This window comes from Harpia harpyja, chromosome 1 (assembly GCF_026419915.1).
Source record: "Harpia harpyja isolate bHarHar1 chromosome 1, bHarHar1 primary haplotype, whole genome shotgun sequence".
Taxonomy (NCBI): Eukaryota; Metazoa; Chordata; class Aves; order Accipitriformes; family Accipitridae; genus Harpia; species Harpia harpyja.
In genome coordinates this window covers 66,289,099-66,302,890 of record NC_068940.1, presented here as the reverse complement: position 1 = coordinate 66,302,890, position 13,792 = coordinate 66,289,099, and the positions used below count along the sequence as shown (strand labels likewise).

Below are 13,792 nucleotides of genomic sequence, written 5' to 3'. Positions count from 1 at the left end.
CATACCCATTTATATGATCGGTTGGCAATACTGTAGTACATAGAAATGTAACACATACAACCTGCTGAGGTTACTTCTCCACACTTCGCAGACAGAAAACATTCCACAAGTGCAATACGTGGGTTGTTCATTTACCACAAAATGATCTCCTGTACAGCTAACAGGAATTTATGTGAGAGCTTGCACAGAGGTGAGGCTGTATTTTACAGGTTAGCAGAGCAGAATACCTAGGTACTTCTACACAACCCAGAAAAGCTTTGGAGAACTAGGCTTTAAATTCGTAGTGGGAATTTTTCCCCATGTGCATTTGTTTTGCCAGATGAGTAAAAATTCCTACAAATTTTCTCTTCTCTTGTTCTTTTCCCCCCAATTTGATTTAGGTTTGTTACTGAAAAACTAAACAGAATTGAGACCATGTGTAGACAGAGCTGTCCCAGCCAGGACGGCACCTGAGGAGATGGTATCTCGATGTGGCACAGCCTGTGACTTACTTTCTGTTCCAAAATAAAACCCTCAAATATTTCTTATTTTCTATTACTATGTCAATAATGCTTAGAAATGTGTCATATGTACTACTTTGGTCAGAATTACTGTAATACTGCAAGGGAATTAAATTACATGAAACTGTGAAGAATGAGGAGAAAAAGAAAAATGGATGAGAGCCTTTTCTGACAAAAAGAAGAATGATAAACACTGCCAGGGAATGAGGGTTCCTTACCTGTAATATGGTAACATTAAAGAGGTTTATAGCACTGCAGATTGTTGTTCCCTTGGAAACAAATCAGTTCAAAAAACACTGCAAAGATTTAACATCCCTATTAAAACTGAAATATTTCTAAAATATTTTCATTTTAGTCTCTTAGTGTCCAATCCTCCAAGTCCTTTTCATGTATCACTTTGAATTAAATAATCTGATAAAAGACAGTCAGACAGGGTCTTTATCAAAAGTCTGAAAGTGGAGTAGAAAATAATATTAACAGCTTTTCTTTGTCTTGTATTCTGATTTGAATATTAGAGTCTTTAAATCACGTCATGTTGAGCTTTCATTGCCTTCAGCAATGTAGTTTCGCACTTGGAATTTTATTAGCTCACAAGTGTCTGATTATGTGAACACATGGAAATTAATCACTATCAGAATAAAACCTCCGGGTGAGCAAACAGGCCAGTGATGAAACAGAAATTTTGATACTGCGGCAGAAGAAGATCCGAAGTCTGAACCCTTCACAGTCTGAGGTGTCAGTTCATTGTATTAAAAAAGGCAGAAATTACTTGCTGAACATGAGTCTTGAATGCCCCAAAGGTTTTGAAATACTCACCCTGGTGTAAATCAGAAGTAAGTGTAGTGCAGTCAGGGATGTTACACTGGGTGGGCAGAAGTCAGGCTGAGAACACCTGAAAGGAGATGTCTGCAGGAGAGACTGCCCTACACTAGACCACGCAGGTCTTCATCAACTCCTGTTTTAAAAATTCTGACTAAAACTTTTAATTATGAACAATCAAATGCCCCACTAAGCTGCACTTCTCTTGTGACTTAACTCAGTTACAAAACCGACCAAAATGAACCCACAGAAATGTTCAGGCAAGACGGCGATCCTGTGGCTGATCCTCCCGACGGTACACCCCAACCAACCGAGATCCCCGACGCACAAAAAAGAAGTGTCATTCAGCACAATCTGCTCTGTTGTGTACCTCTGCTAGCTGTGTCAATGCACAGGTGGCATATTACCCGCAAGAGTCGCATTCTCCTGACCGTTTCCAAACTGCGCACCCCTGGTCTAGAGTCCTGGCTATCTCAATGCTGCAGTTAGGGCCCCTATGTGCCACTTCTAAAAGGTTCAGCGGTGTCAGCACGTGGCAGGTATCGCAGAGCATTCAAGTTAGTCAAGGCAGAGTGCCACTTCTAAAGGACCAAACGGAAGGATCTTATGTTGGTTGTGTTCACACTTTATGAATACAGATGAATAAAAATCCGGTATTTGGTCAACAAGTTTTGCACGTTTGAACATGTAGTTGCAAGTATTAAACATACCTTTCTAAACTCTTAACAGTTATGTACACTTGTATTATCAGCTCCTAGTTTTGTAATACCTATTTTTACATGTTACAAAATAATGGTTAAATTTCCTATTTATAGATTTTCTTGTTGCCTGCATTCTCTCAGCCACCTCTGATGAAGGTTATGGGGAAAAAAAAATTAGATCACGGCTCTTCAAGGAGAACACAAATCTGCACTTTCAGGACTCACACTACATAACATGGGACACATCCCAGACAATCCCTACCTTTTCATATCATAAAAAAAATATACTGAAAACTCTAACAGCTTTTGAGCAGAAGTACTAATTTGGCTTTTGCAACACACATCATTTGTCAAATACAGCCATCTTCGTGCCCACATGATAAGTTACCACTTCTCTTTAATGTATTTATTTGCACTTACTCATTCACTTTATGTACTACGATCAGAGACTCCAAATGGTCCCTCAAAAATATGACTATGCAAATTTATTGTTATAGATTAAACTAAGAAAACCTCAAACATCAGAATCCAAAATAATACCGAGCACTTACAAGAACAGAAAATTAACTCTATATAGTATTTATCTTATTTTGAAAACTCTACTTGTGACTAAATCATAAAGTATGTAGAATTATGGAATTTTAGTGCTGTAAAGTTACAATAGCCTTTGACAGTTCTTGGAGTATGTCTCAGTGGAATCAAAGACATTAAAAATTGTCATTTTGTCACCACTATATTTATTACAGCAAGCGATACAGTTGAGGGAAAAAGAGCCAAAGCTTTCTGGCATAAAATAATTCCTTTGAGTTTGCAACAGATGCAGCAAGCTTCAAACTAGCTGCCCCTGGTTTAAACCTGAGGAAAATCTTTCTTACACAATAGCACACCTCTTTTCTCAACGTGTATTAAGTCAGTTCTTTCTCTAAAAGCGCTTCTCTCACAAAACCTGCTGTACCTCAGTTATGACATGACACTAAATTTGTATGTGACTCATAAAATGCCAGTATGATGTGCCTTTTATTGAAACACTTCAGACTCATTAGTCTGTTTGGATAACAAAGAATGTCATAGTTTATATTTAAATGTTCAGATTCACTACAAATCCAGTTCTCCCTGAAAATATTTGACACCTTGAATAAATTTGGTTAAAAGAGAATGGAGCTTGCTCTTTCATGATCAAGACTCTTCCAGGGTTCATGCTTGCTTTTTCTTGCACTAGTTCCTTGCACTGTTCACGACGTGTAGGTAGCACACAGTCTCGTCAGAAAGCATTTGCTCCCTGAGAGGTTTGCCAACAAACCGGCTAACAAAATTCTTTGAATAGTGTTTGACAACTTTTAAGATGGTCTCTGAGCAAATATTGCGAAGAGTAATTATAGACCTGTGACCCAGACAACCCAATTTGTTAAGTCTCCCCATATCTTATAATTGGAAGACCCTGTTAGCAGACATCAGTTAATTACGCAGCTTATCTCCTGAGAAAGTAACCGCCAATACTTAAAACATGTACCTTTTCTGAGTCACTCCCTACCACAACTCCACAAGAACACTTCCAAGGTAAAAAGTTCCATTTGTTCAAAAATAAAACAGAGCAGAAAGCTAGCTAATGTAGCTTGACACAACATAATTAACAGACTCTTGGATGGGACTGTCTGGGTTTGGTAGCCTCCTGACAGCCCTTAGTAAGACGTTAAAGCGATCAACACCTGACATCTGTTAGCAAAGAGGCATTCTGAGGTAAAGAGCAAATAAATCTAAAGAAATCAGGTACTTAGACCAGTTTAACTTTTTCATGAGGTGATATCCTGCCTGACATTGTAATCTTTCTTCCTGGAGTGACGCAAGACTTAAGTAAAAGAAAACAACTTGTAGTCCCTTCTTCCCAATATGCAGTAATTATTTTTTAGGCAAAGAACAATGAAGAAGTATCTATCCCAGTTTAAAAAGGAATAAAAATAACTTAAGCACTAAATTTGTGCTAATACCTAAGCAACTGTGATTCTTTAAAGGAATTCCTTCAATGCTGCACTGATGTGAACAAAAAAGCTACCTGAAAGAAAATGGTTAATTCTCCTGACTACTGAGGCAAAGAATATTCATAACAAGAAGGTCCATTTATTTGAGTTCTGTATATGCGCTTACTGAGGCTTTGGGGATGGTTAATAATAAGAAAGAAGAAAAGGCAAACACCACAATCACAGGTGAGAGATGAACACCCTGAAAGTAGTAAAAGAATGCTTTCATTTGCCTTTGCATTTTTAATGTATCAAGGATATGCTTTATTTAAAAAGGCCAAGTTCAGAAAAGATTTTTTGATCAGCTTATCAAGACTGTAAAAGAAAGAGACAAATTTTTAAAGGGCTAAAGGAATAGATATTTTGTGTTTGGTATCACACAGAAAACCCCAGTAAGTACTCATCACATTGTTACCAGGGCTCTTCACAAAGCTATTGAATTGAGTAAAAGGGAATACTAAAAATCACAATTATCCCTGCTGGAAAAAAAAAATTAAAATTAAAAACATTGGTAATAAGAAAACGCCTCCCACATAATAATGCTTTTACCAATGGCCAAACCCCTGACCATAAACAAAGATAAAACAACCTGGTGTTTTGTTTTGTTTTGTTTTTTTTAATACAGCATTTGCTGTGCTCTGCATAATAATGCCAGTTACCTTTACACTTTTTTTCTTCTTTTTGGTACTCCTGGGCACTTGACATGACTTGAAAGTTTGCTTTTGTATGGCCTGGCTGTAAAATTGTGCTAGTCCAAGTTGAAGCATGTCGACATTGTGAAAGCTGCTGTCCATTCCTCTGGATATCATAATTTTTGGAGTGTCTTTTCCTACACAAACGGTCTTCTGCTATGCCCACTACATTCCATTTCTGATTTCTGTCAGGAAGGTGAATCAGTCTGTCCCATGACAGGAGGCCACGTCCTGGATGTTTGGCAAATACTGCAGGGCTACAAACTGTGGGCATTGCCAAAATCTTGCTCAGGTGTGGAGTTTTGGAAAGCAAGTGGTTCCCCAGCTCTCCTGATGCCGTGGTATTCCTGTGTATCTCCACTTGACCGCACTGATACGATGCAGAGCCTTTGAGCCATGCCCATTCAGCCACCATAGTTCCCCTTCGGTACAAGTAAATATCAAATTTTCCCGTCTGTGAAGCCTGAACAAGTAGGCAGATCTATGTGGACAGGCTAACACCAGATGTAACTTTCACAACATCACAACTACAACATGGGCCTCAAGGCAAGTTACCACCAATTTATTGCCTTGCTCATATGATCATTTGAGGTCTTGTAGGTCGAGGCTGGTCGTGAACAATTTTCAGATACTTAAAACACAAAACATCAAGGATTCAGCCTTGTTTGACTTTGCTCTTATCGTAGGCTGACCTGAGGGACACTCTGTTACCTAAGTGTGACATTCTTATGTGGGCATGCTTAGCAGTTCCGCTTTTGCTACCTACTGCCTTTCTCTAGTTGTGGTCACAGGGGAGTATCAGAGACACTAATTTTATCACAGGACTATGGACATTTGGGTCCAGTGTAGATAATAAACAATACTAAAGCTGCATGACTTGATCTAATTAGTCATAATAATTAATCAAATTTATTTATTCTTTGATACAGAAGAAACTGAGCTATCACTAGTTGATAAATCTGTAAAACTAAATATAGCCCATCTGCTATTCTTGGGTAGCAAAAGTAAATGCTATAGAAATGACACATCAGAGATGATATTCCACATTTAAAGAAATTATTTTATTTTATATGCATAAAAATTCAAATACAAAATAGCTTTCTAACTTGCATATAGAAAATAGCAAATTCCAGACATTTGATGACTGATATCCACTGTGGTTTTAATCATAGTAAGGTTCTGCTATTTTAACTGACCTAAGAGTTAATTTTACATACATTTCACTCAGTAAAGTAATTCATATACCTATTAGTAAATAAGTGCATACTAAGTCAGTAATTTCCTGATAAAAATGATTAAAAATAACTTTGGATTTCAGTTACCAGATCTATGATACTATTGCTGTTTCTGAAAGTTTTGTCTTAAGACTTCTCTAAAGTGAAACATCGCTAATATAGGACATATTCAGAAGACTTAACTGCGGTTAGTATTAAATACTGTTATCCTGTGTTAATCCCTGATAGTATATATAGCTTTCCTCAGTATCTTATTTAATTTTAAATGTAAATGCATATGTTTTTTTCTGCTGGGAGTGTAAGCTCACCTGATATTTGCAGTGAGAAGTCCATTCCTTCTACTCAATGTATCTCAGCTGGACATCAACAACATGAATTTGTGTGAGAAACTATCTGGCATCACAGACTTCAATGCATAGGGCAGGTAAGTTAACTACAGAATTTGCATTTACCTGCTTACTTCTGGCTTTATAGATCTGCTCTTAGTTCAGACTTGGATTTTCTTAGTAAAATTAAAAACTAACTCTAAATGCAGGTCATATGGCAAGAGAATATCACTTGTAGGAGGACAATCAGATTTAAAATAGAATAGTGAAAGTAACCCAGAAAATACTAGGCATTTTAAAAAAGATTAAAAGAGCAGAATATAAAACTTTTTTTCATAATTTGAACACTTTTATATCTTCTAGACTTCATAATAAATTTAAGCTCAGAGGGAGAGACTGGATTGTTCTGGTAAGACCCTCTGGGAGCTGCACAGAACGTCCCTGTAAGATCTGAACCGAACTTGGCTACTTCACTCTTCTTGGCACGGAGAGGAACTGTGCACTATAACCCACTCTTCCACTAGGCTTTGTGCAACCTCAGATAACGTACCGTTCAGTACAAGGCTACTCGCCTCTTCCTTGTCTTCCTTCATGTTCTAGTTACCTCCCTGCATGGATAATATTGCATCTTTATATAAATGCGAGACTCAGGCATGTGCAATATGTATATAAAAAATATAGGCATTTCTACAATTCACTCATAAATAGATACTTCTATGCTTTGTCGATTTCTTGAGCAGACTACTGATCCCACACAATTCTCAACCCTGTTTAAAAAAAGTCAGTTATATCCTCAGTTACTCAGTTCTTGCTATTAGTCCTAGAAATGAGATCAGTGATTCATAATCCAGGCTGCTAAATCCTGTTAGGTAAAAATTTCTGTATCTTTTTCCCAAGTTTATCTTTGATATTTAGCCTATGAGGATTTGCTATACCTTTGATTTTAATTAAAAAACATACACTCACCGCAATGGTAAAACTTTTGTTCCCCAAGGATTCAGAGAAGATGTTACACAAGGTTTACAGATTTTTAACTTTAGCAAGGAACTCTAAAACCCTCCTTAACTTAAAAAAATAAAATTAAAACATTTTCCAATTTCTGTGTTTGCAAAGCATCTGTGCGATTTAAAAATACGATTCTAGACACATTTAAACTATGAGAAGAAACTGATTCTGTTATAGCTTCCATCATTTGGAATTTGCCCAGGCAGAGTTTACAAAGGCTAACCCAACATCAAGCAGCTTTATCCTCTCTTTTCCTTTTAGTTCTCTCTGAAATTTGTCTCACTATTTTGACTCCTATGTTAGCTACAGTTTATTTAATTTCACGAGCTTCCACTTTATTTCACAAATTCCCTTCAGTCACCAGGGACATTTTACATTCAAATTTTGCTAGACGAGAATTAAGTTGTAAGGACCTACCACTGAGGGGTCCCATATATTGTCTCCTTTTCTTATACTCCTATACTGTGGCGTAGCAGGTATGTCCTAAATTACCATTTAGCTTATTAAAATGTTAAATTAGAGTTTCACTATAGGACAACATTATTTATTCTACTCCTTTTGTTTTAACATGTCTTGCCTGAATGCTTCAAAAGCTTTTTTCTTTCTTTTTTTTTTTTTTTTGGCAACAGAAAATGCAGTTTAAATCTCCTACATCTGCTCTTGGTTTTGTCAAACCAAAACCCTTGATAAAGGATGATAATGTAATTTCGTCTGAGCTCCCTAATTGTAAGAGAAGCATCCCTCTCTCTCCTTCTAGCTACTGTTAACATGGCTATAATCAAGGCAGAAAGAAGTACAGCCTACTGGGATGAATCACGACTAAAGCCACAGGCCCTATTTCAGAGTGAAGAGGGACTAGTAAGAAGGGCCTTGAAGCTCTTCTCATCAACGTAAGTAAAGGAATCATCAAGCAATTTCAGAGATATAAAAGCAGCACATCGTAGCAATAACGGGCATCTGAGCAGTTAACAGTTCAAAAGACTTTTTCAAGTTCCCATCAGAGTGTCTTTATAAGTAAGTTTGGTTTATAGAAGCAGAAAAGTTTTAGCAGATGAAGTGCCCATTGAGTTAAACTAATAGGACAGGTGAGGAGAAACCCTCAGAAATTGTTTATTACAGCCCAAGACAAAGACTCCTAATGGGTGATAGTAAAGGTTGGCTTGTTCTCAGATATGCAGTGTTATCTGAATGTCAGTATATAAAGGACTATAAAAACAATGGAACAATTCATTTGTTTTCCTCTCAGTTATATGCTTTTTTTCCTACTTCTCTACTAGTATCTGCCAACAGTGGTGAAGGAAGAGATACAAAAATCCTTTCCCTTCTTCAGTACATCTCAAGAAAAGGGAGTCATAACTTTTTCTTCCAGAGAGACGGGAGTGGTAGCCAGCCAGCCAGGAGGACAGCGTTTCTTGCTGGAATGAGCTGTGTACCTATTCTGAACTTTGACCCTGACAAAACCCAAGGGTGCACAGCACAGGACCAAAAAGCACACTGAAAAGACTGCCTGTTCCCTGTGCTCACCACAACAAACCTAGACGCACCGCACTAACTCTCCCTGCTGTGCCCTGACAGCTACCCCCATCCTTCCTAGCTCGGGATCTGCCCTGTTACACTCAAGACTGGCATTTGTATTACCGTTATTACCGTTACTGCTTTATACTGCAGTAGCTCCAGTTGAACAGCTAGATCCATTGGTGATGAAAGCTGCTGTGTGACCACACAGGCAATCAGTCCCTGCTCCTCAGAGACTACATTGCTCACACTTTTTTGGGGAGTGCAAACATTTCTTTTTCACCCTCAGCAACAGGCTATCACTTAGTTTCGAGGCAAAAGGTTCTGCGATATCAGAGGATTGCTGTTTTTACAGTTACAAAGTCACTTCCTCTCACAACAAAAAGTTATTTTATATTCCAAAACTGCTCACAGCCTGTAAGAATTTCAACTTGTAGCTGATCAAAATAGTAGCAGTAGGTGAATATACTAGCAGTCTCTGAATTGTCATTAACTTACTTGATTGCAAAACAAAAGATTGACAAAAGCGATTCTTATATAAAGTTTTGCCTCTTCTCATATTTGAAGTTACTGAAAACAGAGCAGCAAAGGCAACAGCACTTCACTGTTTGTTTTTTTTTTTTTTAAAAACATTGAAGTATGCAAGCATCTAAGGACACTGAAGTGGGTTGGCTTCAGAGAGATCAACTAAGGCAAATGTAATCAGGATTAGGACTGAGGGGTGCATAGTAGGTTGATCAAGCAGCCTAGCTTTGTATGGACCTGGTCCAATAACACTAGATGATTTTTACTTACTGACTTAAGAAAAAAAGAAAGCAAGCTACAATTGAATGACATCTCCCCAGAAAAACTAAAACCCGATTCATGTTTTGTACAAGCATTTTAAAGCACACAAAGTAACTATAAGTAAAAGCATGTAAAGCTTTCATGTGTGTTTGTGCTGGGAATGATAAAACTATCTGTGCCAGACAAGGCTAAGGTTTTGTTTCTTCTCACCAATGTTGCAGTCACCTCACAGCATTTTCTTTTCTTTCCTTCATTTTGCTTCTCCTCTCCTCTTCCCCTCTCCTTTCCCCTTTCCCCCCAAATAACACCATAGCATTTTCTTCTTATTCTTCCTTATCAAACAGGAAAACACTTCACAACTGAGTTTCTCGACTTTTAAACTATGTTTGTGTGATCCTTGAATAAGCAGAAGGATGGAGCACAGCTAATACAGACTAGCCAGATTCTTCTTTATAAACATGCAAAACCTGCCTTCATGTAATGTGCTAAATAAAACTTTTGATGACATGTGATTTCTTTCCTAAATTTTAAAATGTAAAAATGACAACGACTATAAGAAAAAATTGTACAATGAGAGAAAGGGACTCTAGCAGGTGAAACTAGTGATGTCTACTGAAACCACCAGGTGGTTTCCAGTATTTCAGAAAGATGTGTGTATGTGTACACTTGTGGAAGTAAACAGAGCCAGGATTATTTAATGCAGGACTGTTGTACTGTTACTCGCTTTAACAGTGGCAATATTATAAAATATTTAAATATTACGTTTTAGAATATGGCTTTCAATATAAATTAAATTTCAATATTTTCAAACAATCTTTTGGACAAAAGTTATATCATCATGAAAGAAGAGTGCACAGATATTCCAATAAACTTTGTAAAGAGTTTTCAATGAGTAAGTAAAGGTAACATTAAGAAACTTGCAATATACAGTGTAATAGCTTTATCCTTGTTCTTGCTGACAGATATCTTAATGAGCTCCTTAGTGTGAACCAGCGTAATTGTTTTTTAAAAACACACTGAATTTCTATTAACTATTAAAATAATACTAGACATATACTTATCTCATCAAGAACCTGGGCTTGACATTATGCTCAGATTTCTAAACATAAGAAAAAATTAATCAGAGGAAAAGAATATCCAGAAGAACGTGACAGCTCATCTGTAAGAACCAGAGGCAGGTTCTGAGCACAGAGAAGCAAATGGTTCAGGTTTTGGTATGTAAAGAGCTATCTGAAACCCTCTCCTTAGAAAAATGAACAGGAGTTGTGTACCCAAATAAGGAATCTCGTGACAGCTACAGATACAATAAAAATACTGAAAGAAACAAATGACCAAAGCTATATGGGAAAAAGCAGTAAGATACCGGGATACACAGTGGACCTAGGAAGGTGACATTAACCAATAGAGTCACATAGATGCCAAATGCATTTGACCCTCTCATAATTCTGTACAACACATGGGAGGGAGTGTTTCTGAGATCAAGGTATACCTGAGCATGGCAGCACTGTTCAAACCACAGGGCTCCCCTGGTTACTGTTCTCCAACAGGAGCCATAAGAGGATACCCGAGGAAGAGTAAGAACAAAGCAAGCATGTATGAGAGTTCCCACCAACAGTCTTCGGATCCCCAGCTACTTGTCAGCCCAAGGGATTGCCTGAGCCCCTGTAGCCTATCTAAACTGTAGTAATACCCAAGGTATCTCTCTTTGAAGTGCAGCCCAGTCTCTTCTTGCATATACTTCTTGCATTCACAACACCCTTTGGCAAGGCGCTCCAGTATCTGTCTCTCTTTAATGTGCAGAACCAACTCCCTCTGTTTGTTTTAAACTAAGATTAATTTGATGCCCAACAGACAGCGATTCACCTCTCCAGCACTCACTTTGCCGACTACTGCTTGTGTGAATATGGGAATGCTAATGGTTTTTTACACTCTTCGTATTATGTTAGGCAATTCTTTTAATGCCTGGGAACCTACTAAAATAACAGTGAGAAACCAAAACACCATTTCCAGATTACGGATCAAAATACCATAAAATCTTTAAAAACGTGTAAGTTACATTGAAACCATTTGGGAAATCACTCAAGTCACTTCCAATCACTACCATCGTTTTGTAAAATCCAGATTCTGAGTACTGCTTTCGCCATGAGCTTTCCAATCTGTTCACATGGTCTTTCCTCAACCCCACATTAGGCTTTCCACCCCTCCCCACCAAGGAATGGACAATATATTTGGCCACTATTTACTAACAGCAAATCCTGAGGAGATGTGCACATAATTGGAGGTCTTTGTTTTTTCAAGGTGATGAAACAGTTCAAGCTATTTTAGTTCTAGAATTGCTTAAAGAGATACCCTGTATCTTGAAATAACACTTCCTGTTCAAGGATGGAGGTTTCAGCAATGGCCAGGTAAAAAAAAGAGGTACTAAAACTAGCAGTGTTGACAAATATGTAATCTGTGAAAGACAAAAAAAAACCCCAAACAAATAAAGTTTGCCCAAATAATGCAGTCAAAGGCTTCTTCAGAAAGACAGACAAACTGGGATGTGAGGAGATAATTCTTTAAAATTTGAAATAAACTGAAGCTTGGTACAGTTCTAAAAGGTTGTCAGACACGTGATCACACACATAACAAAGCAGATCTGAAAGTCTGGCCTTCATGTTTTGCAACCTTTAAACATTTCCTTAAACATTTGTCTTCTTTTATGATAAGCACTGTAGCAAATCTGATGCTTTTAAAGAACGTCATCAGAAATGCATTTAGGGAATGTAAAAGGTATTTTGTTTATATGGCAATAACTGGAAAATGCCCGATTGGATAGTAGCTTTCCTATAGTTCATCGACGGCTTTACATTTGGCACAAAAGAATTACAGTCCTCTCTACATACAGGACTGCATATCAAGGACAAGTACTCTAAGTTCATTGTTCTGACACACAGTCATCAGAACTGAACAGCAGTCTGTGGTCAGGCTTGTGAAGACCATAAAACGGCAGGCTGCAACTCCTGTGGCAAGCACAGCAAAGGGAAGTGCTTCATTTTATAGGCTAGTGCATAAGACTTAGAAAAATCACACGGACATTTTGGGTTTTTTAATTAACTATTTTAAAAGGTTTTTTGCCTGTGCAATTAACAAGTATGTTTTGTATTGACAACACTATGCACTCCTAACTGATGGCAGCAGTGAAACACAGTGTTACACAGTCTAAGAATGATACTCAACATTTCAAACACAGGCCTGCTCCCATCAGAAATAAATTTCAGAAAGACAAGTTAACAAAAAGTAGCACCTCTGGTTTAAATAAAATTACTATAGAAAGGGACTAAGTATACTGACAAATTATTGAAAAAAAAATAGAAAAGGAAAAAAATATCAGCACTAACATAATGAAACATACTTAAGAAAATAGCTAGCAGATATTGCAAAGCTAAAAAAATACTTGTTTGTTTTTTCTGTTCTTTGTGAAATCTAACCAGATCCAAAATTTTTGAAAAATGTGTGTATCTTATCCGGAAAATGTAGCAGGTATCCATGAGTTGTAAATACCAAATTTAAACACCTTTAGAAACACATAATCATAAGATCTTGTTTCTCCTAAAGAAAAAAACCCACTCTTTAAAGAGTCTTTTTTTCTCCCATGATGGGAGAGAAAACCCCAACACATTATTAAAGAATTGCATAAAAAATGGAAACATTACAAAATGTTACACAGACTACTTGCCTTTTGAAACTTTTGGATTTATATAGCACTTTTTGAAAGCACTTTTTAAAACATTAAAGTTTGAAACAAAAAAGTTAAAATTAAACCAGAATGTCTGTAACCTAGAACTTACCAAGTGTGATATTTTTAACCGCATATTCAAAAATACGCTTCTAAGTAATAAGAGCCATCATGGAGTGATTCATAGCTTCATGCAAAAACATCCCACAATATAAATCTTGTTAACCTTTTGAAAATCCCCAAAAGCTCATTACAAAGCTGCTGAATCCCGGCGTAACAAAACCTTATATTAAAGTATTTACTGTCCTTCTAAAAAGTCCATTACTTAAAAGAAATAATAGCCGGATTTTATCATGGTCTGGCAGACGAGAAGTGTCAGACAGTGATGTACATCAAATTAAATTATCCTAGGAAAATCACTGTAGAAATTCAGGAGAAATAATTTCTCTACTGATGTTACACAATAAACTGTTCTCCATC

General features: G+C 37.1%; 1 protein-coding gene across 10 annotated transcripts in view; it reads right to left on the bottom strand.

Annotated features, from left to right (window-relative positions):
• THRB (thyroid hormone receptor beta) overlaps positions 1-13,792 on the bottom strand; it is a 182,707-nt gene that overhangs the window by 37,731 nt on the left and 131,184 nt on the right. Inside the window, exon 1 of one of the 10 annotated variants that reach the window (XM_052798037.1) lies at positions 4,695-5,270. The exons of the other annotated variants lie outside the window; for them this stretch is intronic. Within the exon in view, the coding sequence (XP_052653997.1) occupies positions 4,695-5,142 (448 nt within the window). The 5' untranslated portion in view covers positions 5,143-5,270. Of the gene's footprint in view, positions 1-4,694; positions 5,271-13,792 lie in introns of those variants that run through there. 10 annotated transcript variants of the gene reach the window in all.